This window comes from Lagopus leucura, unplaced genomic scaffold (assembly GCF_019238085.1).
Source record: "Lagopus leucura isolate 7727_CA_CO unplaced genomic scaffold, USGS_WTPT01 Super-Scaffold_100004, whole genome shotgun sequence".
In the NCBI taxonomy this organism is placed as follows: domain Eukaryota; kingdom Metazoa; phylum Chordata; class Aves; order Galliformes; family Phasianidae; genus Lagopus; species Lagopus leucura.
This window is the reverse complement of record NW_024962264.1, coordinates 14,609,947-14,625,720: the sequence shown is the minus strand read 5'-3', so window position 1 is coordinate 14,625,720 and position 15,774 is coordinate 14,609,947. Positions and strand designations below refer to the sequence as shown.

At 40.1% G+C, this 15,774-nt stretch overlaps 1 protein-coding gene across 2 annotated transcripts in view; it reads right to left on the bottom strand.

Moving 5' to 3' along the window:
- Window positions 1–15,774, bottom strand: part of CSGALNACT1 (chondroitin sulfate N-acetylgalactosaminyltransferase 1) — a 54,602-nt gene that overhangs the window by 15,517 nt on the left and 23,311 nt on the right. Inside the window, exons 4-10 of one of the 2 annotated variants that reach the window (XM_042871965.1) lie at window positions 14,220–15,142; window positions 8,282–8,498; window positions 6,865–6,966; window positions 6,036–6,214; window positions 5,541–5,635; window positions 3,058–3,139; window positions 1,298–2,690 (exon numbers count right to left, since the gene is read on the bottom strand). In XM_042871965.1, coding sequence (XP_042727899.1) covers window positions 2,407–2,690; window positions 3,058–3,139; window positions 5,541–5,635; window positions 6,036–6,214; window positions 6,865–6,966; window positions 8,282–8,498; window positions 14,220–14,853 — 1,593 coding nt within the window. In that variant the 5' untranslated portion in view covers window positions 14,854–15,142 and the 3' untranslated portion in view covers window positions 1,298–2,406. Of the gene's footprint in view, window positions 1–1,297; window positions 2,691–3,057; window positions 3,140–5,540; window positions 5,636–6,035; window positions 6,215–6,864; window positions 6,967–8,281; window positions 8,499–14,219; window positions 15,143–15,774 lie in introns of those variants that run through there. The other variant, XM_042871967.1, reaches the window with a different exon arrangement.

The following is a 15,774-nucleotide window of genomic DNA, read 5'->3' as shown; positions in this document are numbered from 1 at the left end:
GGCCAATGACTGTGGGCTGGTGCTCTCATCACTGATTCAATCTCACCTTTTGCCAAACTAGTTTCTGCAGCCAGGAGACAGAAAGCGCATAGACAGTATTACTCCTGGCATCCCTATGGGAAAAGACATGCAAGAAAAATCACAAGAGATCTCAAAAGAAAAAAAAAAAAAAAAACCAACAAAGCCAACAAACTTAACTTGTGCAACTTTGACAGGGGCTTGATGATGTGCTACACCCAGAGTAGCAATGTATTGAACTTACAGATGCCCAAAGCTTAGAATTAGAAACTAATTTAGGTTTCAATGGACTTCCAGAGATCATCCAACCATGCTCAACAAGTAGGACATGCCAACCTCAGAGAAACATTAAGCTGCTCAGGGCTTAGGGTATACTTAACAGAAGATGATGGAAAATATCACAGGAAATAGAAAAGGTCAAGTTCAAGGCAGGTTGCAATTATGAAATTTCTACTATATGCATCATCCATTTTCAAATCCAGCTTAAATGGGACTATAGGAAAAGCTTTCACTTTGGAACAGAGCTGATCACAGCCCTCAGATGTATTCAACACGCCTGACTCCTCCCAGTACAATAACATTTGTCAGATTCCTCCATCAGAACAGATTAACTTAAAGAATTTATCATGCATGCTGGAAAGAAAACCATTCTTTGGAAGATCTACTTGAACTATTGCTGATAGCATTGTAAGTGATACATTAAGGGTTCTTTCCTAAGCATGGAGTTCTCTTTCCAGCAGATCCTTGTGTATTTTTGCACTGTTTTGGGACATGTTTGGTGTTCCACATGGAAAGTGCAATGAAGGTCACTTGCATCTAACAAAAGGCAAATATGTAAACGTACAAAGGAAGACGTACTAACAGTAGCAGCAGATTCTGCATGCAGTGCTTTCTAGAGAGGTTCACGAGCACTCTTCCTATCACTCAGCAAAAGGACAAATAGCATTTTATTCATTCATAATTGCTGTCTTTTATACTTGTTGCCCCTAGCTTTGACAACCCAAAAGCCACATTACAATCTAGTTTCAGACAGCCTTGAACTAGTTTGTAGCTATAAAACAAAGAGACCACTGGGAGAAGCAGCACTTAGGTAAATAAATGGGATTGACAAACCCATGCATTTTTTGTTGGCTATTTAACATTGAAATGATATACAGCAGTCAGCATTAAACCGCTCTACAAAAACAATAGCCCACTTGGAACAGTTAGATCATGGAAAAAAATCTATTAAGATGGCTGATTTCATGAACACACAATTGCTGTAAGAGAATTTCCAGGGTTCAGTAATTCATTAAAAAAATTTATTTTGTTAATTACAAAATCTGCTATGCCCTGGGCAAGATTCTAGATTTGGTTCAGATGGAATACTTTGGTATAAAGACAGAAAATTTTCATTAACTTTTGTAACTGGCATTCAGAATTTGAAGTTTCCTGCTAAACCAGTACTCCAAGTTGAAATACGTTTCCTCTTCTCCAGCATAAAGCTTCTTTTTTCCAGCACTCAGATTCTACAGTAAAATCAATTCATTTATCTGAGCAAAGTTCCCATCCAGGAAAAACAGAACTGCAGAACATTTTCCAAGCATTGGAAGGTTGTACTGTTTCCTAGTAAGGCTAGAATTTGAAAACCACAAGTATTGACAACTTAATTCCCAGGCAAAACCAAATCCATTTTAAAGAAAGAATGTTGAGATACTTACAGTATTCTAAAACAGAAATACACCATCTGATTCATGTGATACAGACAGAGACGATTGCTTTTGGTTTACCGTCCACAAAATAGAATAACACTAACCTCACATGTTCTGGAAAAATCACAGTTGACTGGCAGGATTTTCTCTTTCTGAATTTTAGAAAGCACTGAAATGGCTCTTGTCACTGAATAAACTGGTGAATAATCCTGTAAGTACACTGCAGCTGTCCCCCCCACCCAACTCCCAAAAAGGAAAAAAGACTTTTGGTCACTCCAGCTTAACCTCTGTTAATAATCAGATTTCCTTTTCAGAGCAGGTACTCTGTATCTTTGAACACAGGTTTTTTTAGATACGTAGAAAATAGCTCATTATTACTGATCCACCGAAGGGTCAATCTTTTAAACAACTGCATGCATCTTACAAACATTCCAGTGGAAGAGCATCTCCTTCATTACTGTATCACAGTGATATTTATGAAACCTTCATTGTCTCCATGACCTTTTATCTCACCAAGCGTTCAAGTCTCCCCTGGAAGCAAGTGCTGAACAAGCTAACGGAGAATTTAAAAGCCCTATTAAGGAAAGTCAGAAGAAGTGAGGACAAGCGCTTTCCCTCATCTGCTTTTGCTTCCAGCCCGTTGAAATCTTCATTCTCTTTCAGTCTTAACCCATCTTTTGTTAGCAAATTTCTGGCTTCAGGTCTTCTTACTGCTCAGTTTCTGTCTGTGGAGGTGAGTTTCAATCTCTTGCCTGAATACAAGCATCCCTAGCTGGCCGTGAGAAGCCTCATTCATGGCTTTGGATTGCATGCACATTTTGTACTGCTCTGGGGTCAGCTCGTCCAGACATTGTTTTTCATGCCAGAGATGGAAGAGACCCCTGACGGGTGTTCTGATCACGATGAGATTGCTGTGAAGGTATTTGCGGTACAGATGTACATCTTCACCACCCCAGCCTTTAATGTCCAGATCAAAGCCACCTGACACAAAGAAAATCCAGAATAACTCTAGAAATATGCATCTTCCACTATCAAATTTGATGCTATTAATTGCACTACCGCTGTTTTCTAGCTCCAGTCAGCCTTTGAAAACAGCTATGCTTTCTGCCAACAAAGTGTCCAAAATCCCTCAACTTCAAATCCTTCACCACCAGCCAGAATTGCTTAATTTGTACTAATCAGTGCTTTGATTCTGTTAACCTCTATGGCACTTGGGAATAGTCTGAACACCTGGCCAGATTACTGCTGCAAACAGAGGTATGGACACACTGGCCAGAGAAAGGAAAGTTGACTACAATTTCCTAAGTTTCAGTAAAACAGCCAATGTATTTGAGCGGATTATTCTTACCTATGTTGATAAAATCAGATCTGTACTGGCAAGTCATTCCAAAACCAAAGTCTCTCCAAAATCCAGTTTCTTTTTTAATAATCTGCATGAGGGGAAAGGAACATTTATATGGTAGTAGAAATGCTTACAGCATGAGCAGCAGAGAAACAAGTTCCCAAATGCAGTCAGAAACAGGAACAACTGCCCATTTACTCAACACCACGTAAATCAGTAGCTGATCCACCAGCATTTGTAGGTATTTATAGCATGCTTCTGCCCAGAAGAACAACCATGTCATCAGCTATCATGGATAAATCCCCTGACAGAAAAGGATCAGGTTTTGCTCCCTGACTGCTATTCCAGCTCAAATGGAGAAATATCTCCACCACAATCTGGAGTTCACTTCTTCAGAGGTACGTCAAAATCAAAAATCACGTGTAAGAAACATACTGGTAAGACAGAAAAGCCACTCTTCAACAGAGCTGATGGGTGGCATCTGGATGGTGGACAAGAGCTCTGGAAGAGAACAGATGTTCTGACCTGATTGTACAAATGACAGCTTCTTGATTAACTTAGTTTTGACCAAAATTTAAAAAGTGGTAAGGATAATTTTCATCACATAACTATTTTAGCTACCAGCTAAAACTAGAGCCCAGTAATGTAAATATATATTCCATAAAAGTCTTTGGCATAACAGATATGCCGCCCACACTACTGAAATGGACTATGAAAATATAGTGTATTATAGATGGAAAATCAGAGCAATTAGAGACCACAGCAATCATTTTCAAAGCAAACACAAAAATAGATCACCAAAGTCCTAATTCCCCTGTGTGAGTGATTTCAACTCTAAGAGTTTCAACAGACTGGGACAGGTATTTAAATCCTCTAAGGAAGTCAGCAGTACTACACCCTCTTCAAGGGGTGGTTACAAATCTACCCTTAAGCAGCTATTTTTGAAAATTTTGGCTTCCTTTGCAACAAAGTTGCAGGAGATGAGGCAGGATTTCCATTTCTGGATTTATCAATCCCAGCAGCATTTCCTTAACCAAAAATTCTTATTCCAAAATAGTCTCTCCTGCCTTCTCATTCATGCCTTCCCCCTCTTGTTCATAACCTTTGTCATTTTAGTGGCTTTTTTTATTTTACTGCTCCTGTTGCTCTTTCTTTCTTGTTTCTTCTTTCCCCAAAAAAAACCAAGCTGACAAGAGAAACCAATTAAAAGAAAATAAGATCTTTCAGGTCTGCACTCTAACAAGAAATCTCCGTAGTTATGCCCTCAAAGCAAGCTACACATATGCATTAGCATTATTATTTTCCATTAGCGCAAATAGCTCCTGCACAAATCAATTTATTTCAAAGATTTCAGAAGTTTTTCTTTCTCAGCAGCACGATTACCGGGACAGAGCTAACTGCCTTGTTTTAATGGCAGAGATCTGGCCTCCTGCCCAGGAACTAATGTGGGCTGAAAATGTAAAAATCTACCTAAAAATGAGATTGGCAGCACTTTCTGAAATCAAGAAGCTTTTCTGAAATAAGCATCACATTTTATGATTCAAGTATTAGCTATAAATATTTGCTCAGTCCTGACAAAGCAGTTCGTGGAATTTATGAGACTTTGTGAGCTAAACTCTATTTCCTTTCCAAGCAGTGTTTACAAGCCTGAGGATCTCTAGCATACTCTCCTCAGAGAGAAAACCTGAAGCAAATTCTATAGTATTGCCACAGCAGGTTTCCTCTGAGACAAAAGCAGTAAAAAAGATGTTCCAGACTCTTCAGTAACATTTGAAATAAATTTTAAGTGTGACAGCTTAAAAAAAGATTGTCTTTTCATAGATGTTGTGAATGAGGAAGTATTTTTTTAATCTCTAAGTGCTACACTGCCATGATCTTTCAACTACTTATTCCCTACATGAGTAGTCTAAAGCATGTTTTATTTTAGAAAGGAAAAAAAAAAAAAGGGTAGTCTGTTTTTTTTCCACTTGTGACTGTTGCTGGGCTTTCAACACCACCAAACTCTTAGCTACAGCACGAGTGCCCAGCCTAAGACAGGACAGACCCAGGCAGATGCAGCACCTGCAACATCAAGAGGAGCAGCTGTGGCAAGCACCAACTTCTCAAGACGTAAGGAAAAGAAGTAGTGCAAAGAGGAGATGAGAGCAACGTCAAGGACTTTTACCCCAAGACACCACGCCATGGGTGAACTTGTTAGCCAATTAAAAAAATCCCTTCTGACAGAGCAGCAGATAAAATTGAAATTCTTATTTTCCAGGTATAAAGTAACAAGCATGGGCTAAAATGAATAATATTTACATACTTTTTGGCTGAAATAATTGCAGAATTCACAGTGAGATGATTGTTATACTTAATTTTGTCTTCATAGCACTTTTATGCATGTCACTATGCACAAGGAATAGGGAAATACTTCCCAAGAGTACATGCACTGTTTCAAATTGAGAGTTTTGTACATGTAAAAGCAGGCATTCAGAAAAAAATATGCTTACCAGCTGCTGTTCTAAAGATGGTATGGAATCTTGATGGCCATAAATTATACTGGGATTATATTGGCTGAAGAGTACAGGATAGAAAACTTTCTTTCCTAGAAATGACAATGGGTTAATTATTTGTTTTTTAAACTGTATAAAGCATTTCTCACACATACAAGACACAATCCAGACTAAATCAAAACCATACAGTCACATAAGTTTTCAACTCAGCTTATATTCTTTGCATGGGAACACAAATGCGAGGATATAATAAACAAGAAGGCTCAGGTCCAGAAAGTTGAGGTGTCGAAGGCAAGGAATTCAATTACAGTAGGTGGGGGGGTGCTGTAACATTTCAAAAGCCAACCAGTGATGGTATTTCCATACGTCTTAATTAGTTCCCTACGTTTTAAGAGTGATTTACAGCAGCTTCATCACCAAATCAAATACAAGAATACTGTAGTGAAGTGTTACACAATGGCTGTGGATCTGCTGAAAGCAAAGTAGCAGTACCTGGCTGTGTGTTCAATCTACAGGAGTTCAGGAATTCAGCTGTGAAGTATATGTCCACATCACAAAAAAAGAGAACAACATTACTTCCTTTCCAAACTCGAGCACCAACATCTAATCCTTTGCCCCTGGAAAACTCTTCATTCAGTTGGATGAAAGTGAAGTTCTTGAAATTGGTTGATCTAGGGTAGGAAAATATTCATCAGCATATGCTCACTTCCAGCTCTCAGAGCAAGTGGAGATGAGAATCCATTATGTGAAAACTAACAGAAATTTATCATACCAGGGTTCTGAGAGCACTTTAGGGGAACAGACAAGCTCTTAAAATTTTGAGGAGATTTCCACTACGTGTACTTTCTGAGCTTGACCTGCATATGACTATGCTAGCATTCCTATCAAAGACATTCCTTGGGCAGACCTTATAAAGACCCCAATGCAGCTTAGCAGGACAAGTGTTTCTTCAGCATGCAAATGTAAAATACCTGTGGCCACATTACCTACGGTATCTATGTAACTAAGGGTCTTCTTCCAGCATGGGGATTGTAACAAAGCTGATCAAGACAAGAATTTTTGGCACGATGGTCAAAAGCACCTACTAGATTGTGCTCTACTAGATTGCCTGTACCTGTTAAGTCTGAAGACTGACTTTCAGAAACAGTTAAAAAGTCACCTTCAGAAATCAGGGACTGTCAAAATAACATCATTTATAACTGATACAAGGAATGTTTTTTTTTCCTCCAACGAGTTAAGGACTTTTTTTTTTAATCTTGTCTCCAATTCATAATACAATCACTGTGTGCACTGTTCATACATCAGATACTCAGGTACTTACTTGGAGGTATTTTCAAGTATAGATTTGACCTCATTTACTTGTTCTTTTCCAAAGTAAACGACTGTGAGGTGAATTCTCCCATCCTGCTGAATGCCCACTTCCCTAGAGAACAGAGACAGATTTATGATTTGTCCCAGAGGCTCACGTGCTTCAGTAACCAGCACATCCTGGAGAAGATGGTGTAGGGTGGACTTTGGAAGGCATTCCTGTGGGCATAATTCACCAGCAGAGATCTGTACACTGAACAAGCGGCTCACTGCTTTTTCTAGAAGGGACTGCAGACTAATCAACTTTAAGGCAGGTTGGATAACAACCCTCTAAATAGTGTTTGCTATTTTAATAGAGCCTTGTTTAAAACCCTCATCCAGATCCAAGAAGAATGATCCAGCAGGCATTAACTGTGCCACCTATAAGAACACGAGGGATTTTAAACAGGCTATACAATCTCTACTTCTTAACATCAATTTTTATTTATTTTTTTATATAATGGATACTTCCAAGTTCAGATCTTTGGCATTTTGCTAGGGAACTTTTTGTGAAGTCAAGTATCACCTGGAGACCAAGTCAGAAGCCTAAGGGTACAATTAATTTGTCCTAACGCTACACGTGCCTTACTGATACAAAGTTTAATTAGGAAGACTTTTTCCTCCAATCAATAGAAATCAGCATGACCAGAAGGTGATTTCTCCCATTCTAAAACAAACATCGCTCAGATGGTTGATTTGGACAAGGAGCCTATTTATAGATGGCTGTAATTAGCAAAATAAATCCCATTGCAGGAGTCAGTATCTGTTGCTAAGACAGCCTTTTCTGGGGAACTATTTAAAGCTACATTTCAGTTACATCTTCCCTCCTAAGATCACATCTACACTGAAAATGAAAAGGACTTTAAAACTAACAACTCCTAACTATCCTGAAGTTTGATTATATTTCCTTTCTGACTTCTATTGCCTTAATATTTTCCAAAATAAAGCCTGGCAAAGTGTCTGGAAGCACTAACCCTCTGTTTTCCCTAAAAATGTTCCTCTGCAACTGCCACCATGAAATTCTTACACTGCTACTCAGCAATAAGTGCCCAACACAAGCCAGGTACTACAAACTCTTCAGGAACTTGCTTCAGCAGGGGGGTTGGACTGGATAATCTTCAGAGGTTCCTTCCAATCCTATCATCTTAATACATGAAAATCAGAAATCCTCATGACTGAAATACAGTGACTTTTACTGCTAAATACAGTGCATTAAGAATCAAATGCCTTGCACTCACTGTAGATCACTCAAAAACAATTTCCTAATCACACAATAAGACGCTCTGTAAACATAGCATAACTTTTACTGAGGGAGGTCTCAACAACTCCTGAAGTTGCATCTTACTTAGTAAGTCACATATAGGAGAGGCAGCACTGGGATGGAGACCTACCTGAAATTCTGCATGAACTGACGAAACTTGCTGGCTCTCTTGGCCAATGGCACAATCACATTAATAAGCGAGTCAGCCATATTGACATTTTCATTTTTCACTTTCATTACTGGACCAAATGGCCGAAATAGAACAACCTTCTTGAACTCATGTTTTGTGTCCCCTTTAAAAGTCAGCTCGTACAAGGTGCCTTTGTCTTTTTCTGTGCGGTAGATCCCTGTGTGAAGACAAGAGATAGAAGATTTAGGAGTAAAACTCAGCTCTAGGACAGGGAGAAAGGATTAATGGACTACATCTAAGCTGAAAAAGCAGCAGAGGCATGAGCTATTTGCTATTATACCATTACGTGATTCAGTAGCATTTGGAGGAGGCAGTCAGACAGCGGATTGGGCTGTAGGAGTTACTTGGTATTCTAACAGATGCACACCTACACTTGGCTGAATTACAGCCCCCGAAGGTCACCATTTGCTCTCACACATTATAATCCTGCAGACACACTGTCCTTTTTTTTTTTTTCCAGACTGATCCAATTGTACATCACGCATTGCCCATCCCAGAACACAGCATGCACAGCAATGGTGATGCAGAGATAGTGTAGAAGGCAACCTGCCTCTTGGTATTATGAGCAATTAGGGCATCTTCCAGAAAAGCCACTTCCTAATCAATGCATTCATTTCTTACACTACAATGGAGGCGCTCTTAAAAGCCTTGTAATAAAACCAGATGCCATCAGCTTCACCTGTGGCTGATAAGAACAAAAACTCTCCTGCTCCTTAACTCTCAAGAGACTTTGTCTTTCCTTGTGGCAATGACGTCCACTCCTAGGCAATGGTCTGCAAGGATGACACTGTGGCATTTGCACAGAGTAGAAGCACGATAAATCCTTCAGAGTGTGCGGGACAGCTTCAAAAGATATTTAATCCATACCAAGTAGTCAAGAACTGTTACCTTGAACCGACTGCAATATGTCCATTCCAGCAGCATGCCAACCCCTCTGCACCTGTGTGCTGCCCCGATGTGGCTGTGTGAGGAAACACCACCACAAACATGGCTTAGACATTGCATTGAAGCAGGTGCTGTCGAGTGAAGGCCGCATACACATTTCTTAACAGGATTGGTATACTTGGTAGAGAGCATTTTTGGATGTACTTATTTACTACATGGAATGAACTTTTAACATCTTCCATGAGTGAAACTCATGGTCCCATGCTGAAGGCTGGAATGAAACATAAAAGTAACAGTCACATCCTACTGAAGCACTCCTCTGACACCTTAAATGTGACACAGACGGACAAAAGGTCATAGATGCTATCCATTCAAAATGACACTTCCAGCTCTGCAGTGCATACTCAAAGCATGTTCTTAGCCCTATCCACTACGCTTAAGAAGAGCTAGCATTTAATTTTTCCTAACTCCTTAAGCCCACTGTAAATATCTCAGCAACTTCAGCAGAGAAGTCTAATTCTACTCCATTCCCTTTCAGAAATTCAAGGGTCAAGAAAAACATGGTTGTTTTTCTCAGGTTGACTTTTTTTCTTCCTTACCTGATTATGAACAACAGTTTGACATTCTGTATTGAAAGACTCTTCGAATGGCCAAGTGACACCAGCTCTTCATTTTGTGTTGTAGGTCTAACGCTGGTATGGCAAGAACATCTGTGGGCTTGTCTTATCTTCTCTGCCGTTGCCTAAGTGTTTTTTTTTTTTTCTTCAATGTGCACTTCAGCTGCTCAATATGCGGAAATACTGACCTATTATGTCCTTCATGTTTTATATTTAATATCAGGTTACTGAGCAATTGTGGTATCACTCCAGCTTCACACTGGAGTCCAATGACACAGAATACACATCTTTATATTTCTGCCAGTCTTTTAGAACTGTGCTCTTGATTCTCCCTAGCTTTCTCTATCAGTCTGCCCACGGCACAAGCCATGAACTGCCATTACTCAACTTGAACCTGCAATGGATATAATCTGAATGGTGATATAATTGTTCTTACATTTCCTCTTTCTGATGGTCAGAAAAAGGAAATCTGGGCCTCTGAATTCTTACGATTACATAAAGCTTGCTGATAATCTGAGTGTATAGCTGAGTGTACTCTTTTCTTAACATAGGCCATGCCAAGGACGTTTGTTTTGTGGAAGAATGACATAGCCTTCTGATGTTAAGATAAACCAAAAAAATTAAATTAAGTCTGATATACATTTTCTCTAGAGTGAAGTAGATAGGAATGTTTCATTTTCAACTTAGGGAAACAACATTTTTCATAGTAACAAAGATAGGATTAACCAATTTAATAACACCTACCAGGTGACATTTATAACTTCTCTACATCCTCTCCTACAGCAGCCAAGAAACAGTGCACTCCTAAGTACCACTTCCCCAGAGATATATACTGTACTTGTAAATTGAGGAAGCTTCGTCAAATAAACAAGAGGCTCCTTAAGGGAAGAGCACATGGTGTCCCAAGGGTCCCTATCCAATGCTATACACACATCAACAGAGGCTTCTTCTAGCACCACAGTTCAGTTCAAGTCCTCTAAGACAGCTGAAAACAAGCAGCCCAGGCAAAGGCAAAGTTCTCTTGTGCAAGGTGGTAATCCAGAAGTTTATTGTAACATTTTATCTTTAAGGGAACTGCATGCAGTTCCCTTATAGTTTAAACGTGCATTGAGTATAACCATCTGGGCCTCTTTGTTTGTTTCTTTTTTGTTTTGTTTAAAAAAAAAAAAAAAAAAAAAAGAAAGAAAGAAAGAAAGAAAACTTTTTCCCAGGTTAGGTGCTAATGTAATATTTTTAGAAAAAGGGACCAATGCGATTTGCCCAAGGTCAGGAAACAAGCCTGGGAAATGAGCCTGAATGTCTTGAGTCATGGTGGGGACTCACATTTCCCCCCCTCTCTCCTTCCCCTCCGCCTCCCCCCCATTTCCAAAGGCACTACATCACTTTTGCCATTAGGACATTCTATTTGATTTAAAGATGCAAACACTCTCAATTTTAAGAGATGAGCTAGAGGATGGGGGAAAATAGACTAAAAAAAAAAAAAAAAAAAAAAAAAAAAAACCAAAAACCAACCAACCAGAAAAACCTTTCCTGAAAAGGCTGTTTCTGAAATATGGTACCCTGGAAAAGCTACATATTCACAATGGGTAAGGAAGGCCAGTTAGCACCTATGGCTTCCATCACAGCAAATGTGTCACAGAATTTGCACTGCTCCTTCACAGAGGTAGGAAGGAAAACCAAAGCCTTTGAAAACCCCATACAAATAGGCAAGTAAACAGCAGCTGTGGATCAGCAGAGAGACTAGCACTAGCATGAAGCAAAAAGGAAAAGTGATCAAAAAAACCGAACCTGGACTGAAGGATTGATTAAAGAGCATGAAGTGTTCAGTATTTGGGACAGCAATTCCTACGGCACTCTGAAGAAATGAACTGCCTGAGCTCTATTCTTTAGGGCAGGCAAACAAGCTTCACAGAGCTACATGATCTGTGAGAAATAGTAAACCGTCATGCCACTTCATCAAAATGCTCTTCAGTAGATGTCAATTTTAGCCTCAGTTCCACTGAGATGATAGATTTCAGGTTTTCCATTGTTAACAGAAACATTTCCTGGATGCAACATCGGTGGTAGGTGGATGGGTGGCCTAGATTATCTTAATGACTCCATGACTACATGAAAGCCTTCTACTGATGTTCTGCTGGATGATGCAGGAATCACGTACAGGATTTATCAGCATTCACCATTCCCCTTGCAACTCAACATTCCAGTGTCCTTCCTACTTCACAGAGTTTAAAAAAAAAAGAAAAGAAAAGAAAATCTTTTTAAGGAAAGGTATTATCCTTTCTTCCAGTAAGTTTCCAGGGTAAAAATGCATTGGGTAGCCCATCACTGGTCCCTGACAATTTGAGAAAGTAGAGCCACTCCTTACTTGTCTCACATCCTATTTTAAAACTCCAATGATTAGATAGCCACATACTTGAGGTAGAAAAAAAAAAAATACAATACAACATATTTTACAGTATCATAACAAGATTTTTTTTGATGAAAAAGATCTTTCTGAAGTGCTCCCACTGGTAACACTGCTTAAGCTTTTGAGAGTCTTCAAATTATTACCTCCATCTTTGAAAAAATGATGGACTTCCAAACCTGTTCAGCTGTACTGCAGCCTACAGAAATTAATGATCAAACCTGCTATTCTGCCCACTTAACAACTGGCTTCCAGTTGGAAACATAATAGTTCTTTGCCTGCTTATCATACACAGATTCCTGATCTTTCCTATGTTGTTACTTAGCCATTCCTAGAGGAAGAAATCCAGGAACCTGGAATAGAGAGCAGGATGAACAAAGAGCCAAGGGCAACATTATAGCAGCTGAATGGTCAAAGTGTCTCTCCGTAAACAGAGAAGAGCAGAGCAGTAGCCAGATGAATACATTTCAGGCTCCCAGGGGAAGGTGTGCTTCTGTTAGTTCTGAGCAAGAAAAAATGGAAAATTCCACCATGTGTCAACTATTGCTCTTGGATAGAGAACTTGTCTGAGAAGTGTATTCAAATTTCACGATAACAGAAAGTCTCCTCAGGAGGAATTTAGCTCAGATGTAAGGTAGTAGGGTCACAGTCTAATTCCTGTGCACAAGTGCTTCTGTCTATCAACTGCAGAGGATGCAACACTTGAGGATATCACCGTCACAGACATGAAACACTTCCCGTTAAGTGTAAGTACTTGAAGAAATACCTTCTTTCTGTACACCCTGCATAGGAGCACGTACATATTTAGCAGTAGACACATTGTGTCTACTGCTATACATTAGCAGTGACCTAGTACTGAAAAACTGATGGTGAGTAACAGATGCGAGCTACAAGGATAAAGAAATCCACACAAGACACCCAAGCAAATCAGGTTTAGTTGCTTCACTTAATACACTAGGCATGCTAAACTGCAGGATTGGCAATACACTTGAGTTACCAGGACTCGAGCCAGTGTCAAAGGTTGTTGATAAGGATAAAAACAGAGATAAGTGTCACATCAACAGCAACAGTTCAGGTTTTGAACTTGTCTCTAATCCTGATTACCTAATTTTCAATTTCATTCCTCCCACCTGCCCAATCTTGAGACAAAGGCAGTAACCACATGTTCTAGATAAGGGACGCACACAGCTTATGCATGCTGTTATTTCTCAAACAGCTAGATGATATAAAGCTTATGCAATTAAGTTTTTAATTTTAATACGTCTCCTATAAGAACTTTAGTTGTCCTGAGCAGCTCTGGCAAAAAGCAAACAGTCAGCTTTCCCAGCTAGCTAACACCACCAATAACTACTGTGCTCCAACATACACCCCTTCCACGTGCCTTTACACACACACTGGTTTCTGCCTTGGTCCACTGGTATCCAGGTAAATATCCTTGATTGTGCATTTAAAAAAAAAAAAAAAAAACATGCCTTCACAGAAGGAATAACTTCATTGGAACATGAAGCACTGTACATGGCAAGAAATGTTGCAGTAGAAATGTATTTAGAAAAGAGCAAAAAGAAGGAAGCAAACTGGAAGTGTGTAGCTTCAGTCAACTAGACAAGCATTTCTCAAATCCCTGCCCATGCCCTGATCCTTTCAGTAAAATAAAGATGTAAAAGGCAGGCATCTTACCAAAATGTCTCCTAAGTTTGCAGTAAAAACATTTAAAGATAAGGAAAATAATTTTCCATTCTTACATAAACTCAGCTTGGTGAGGTCAGCTGTGGATCAAATCTCATACTACTGAACAGCAGAATAGGTGATAACGCCTACAGTTGTATCCCAGACAGCCCCACTGGGTCATAGCGCTAACCTTGTCCTGTACATCTGTGCTACAACATTATCCCACCTCACTCAGTAAGGCAGTCTCTCTGAACCAGCTCACCAGGTCTGTAGGAGAACTAGAACCTGCTGTCTGCATACAAACCTTCCACGAAGTCTGAAGTTGTGTATACACGGTGCTTGGTATTGCTGTGCCCCTCCAGGCTGTTCAAATTCCCAACAGCTAACTCGATCACCTCAACCAGCTCATCTCGCTTATCCTTCCTCACAGGTTTCTCTTCTGGGTGGCGCGTCAGCCCTGTCTCCAACTGGTACACCTTCTGTAGAGTAAAGCTCTCAAAGGGTACAGCTGCATACTCTGTGGACAGCTTAACACCACTGTGCACCTCTGCTCTGTCTATTTGGGCACGGAGAAATGCCAGTAGATTAACCTGGGCCTTCTCTGGATTACTGTGGTCAAGATGAATGTACAAGGGGTTTGGGTTATGGTCCTGCATGCTCTTAAGCTGCTCGCTCTTGCCCTGGAGCTCAGCCTTCAGCTGGGCAATTTGCTTCTTCAAGCTGATGATGTAGTTGCGGTGCTGCTCTTCTCGCTCCTGCAGAATAGCTTCATATCCCTCCTTTGCAGTCGGACTGTGAACCCTGGGCAAGACAAGCTGCTCAGTATCACCCTTAGGTGTGCAAGCCAACATATAAACGATGGACACAGAGCAAAAGGCCACCACCAGCAGGCCTACAAGCCGAGAGACTAATACAAGAAATCCTCGTCGGGGCATCATCTCTCAAAAAGTAGAGTCTAACCCAACAAACGTACCAGTTCTTACACTCATGCAGTGCCACAGAATCCCCTGGACTTGGAGTACTTTTACTCAGATTCATGTATGTACTGGCAAGCAACCAGCTTGACAGTTCTCTTGAAATGTGTGCTCTGCCCACATATTAGGCTCTCTCTGATGTTTACCCAGCAGGATCAAAAGATAAACAGCAAAGCAGAAAGGACACCTCCTGATCCTCATGGCAACGCCTACACTGCTACAATGTGGCTGGTGGCTAATGGAGACTGAGGACCTGTAAGACAAATAACAAAGACAGTCATTCAGGCACATTACAATTTGGTCATTCAGTCCAGATGCTTGAGAGCATTCTAATAATTTATTGTCGTTTCCCAGTCACTCTGGTAGATCTCAGAGTCATGAAGTGTTTAGACTAAAAAGGTCCTAAGATCATTACACAGGCAGTTCTGTGTGCACAAGCTTACCTTTTATCAACATGACTATGACAACTGCCAACCAGAAAATAGTCCAGGTCTCCAAGTCGGTCATGCTTTATAATTGCTAGGAAGTCATTATCTGTTACTAATACTTTCCAGTCTGACATTAAGGTGCTCAGCTTATCTGAGCAATGCTGGCCCTCCGAGTTGTCAAATCCTGGAGCACTCAAATTTTGAAGACAGTTGGTCCCATAGTTAAGACATATACTTCAGCTTCCAGGGACATATTTTCCAAAACATCAGATTGCAAATGTGTTCCTGTTTAAATATGTGAAGCTTCATTTGGAGTGTAATTAGAGAACCAATAAACTAGAAGGCCAACTGCTAAAACAAAGACTTAGTTTGACATAACCTACCAGATGCTCACATGAAACAGAGAACTAGGGATGGGGTTTTCCAGGAGCTTTCAGATTAAGTCTCACTCAAAAAT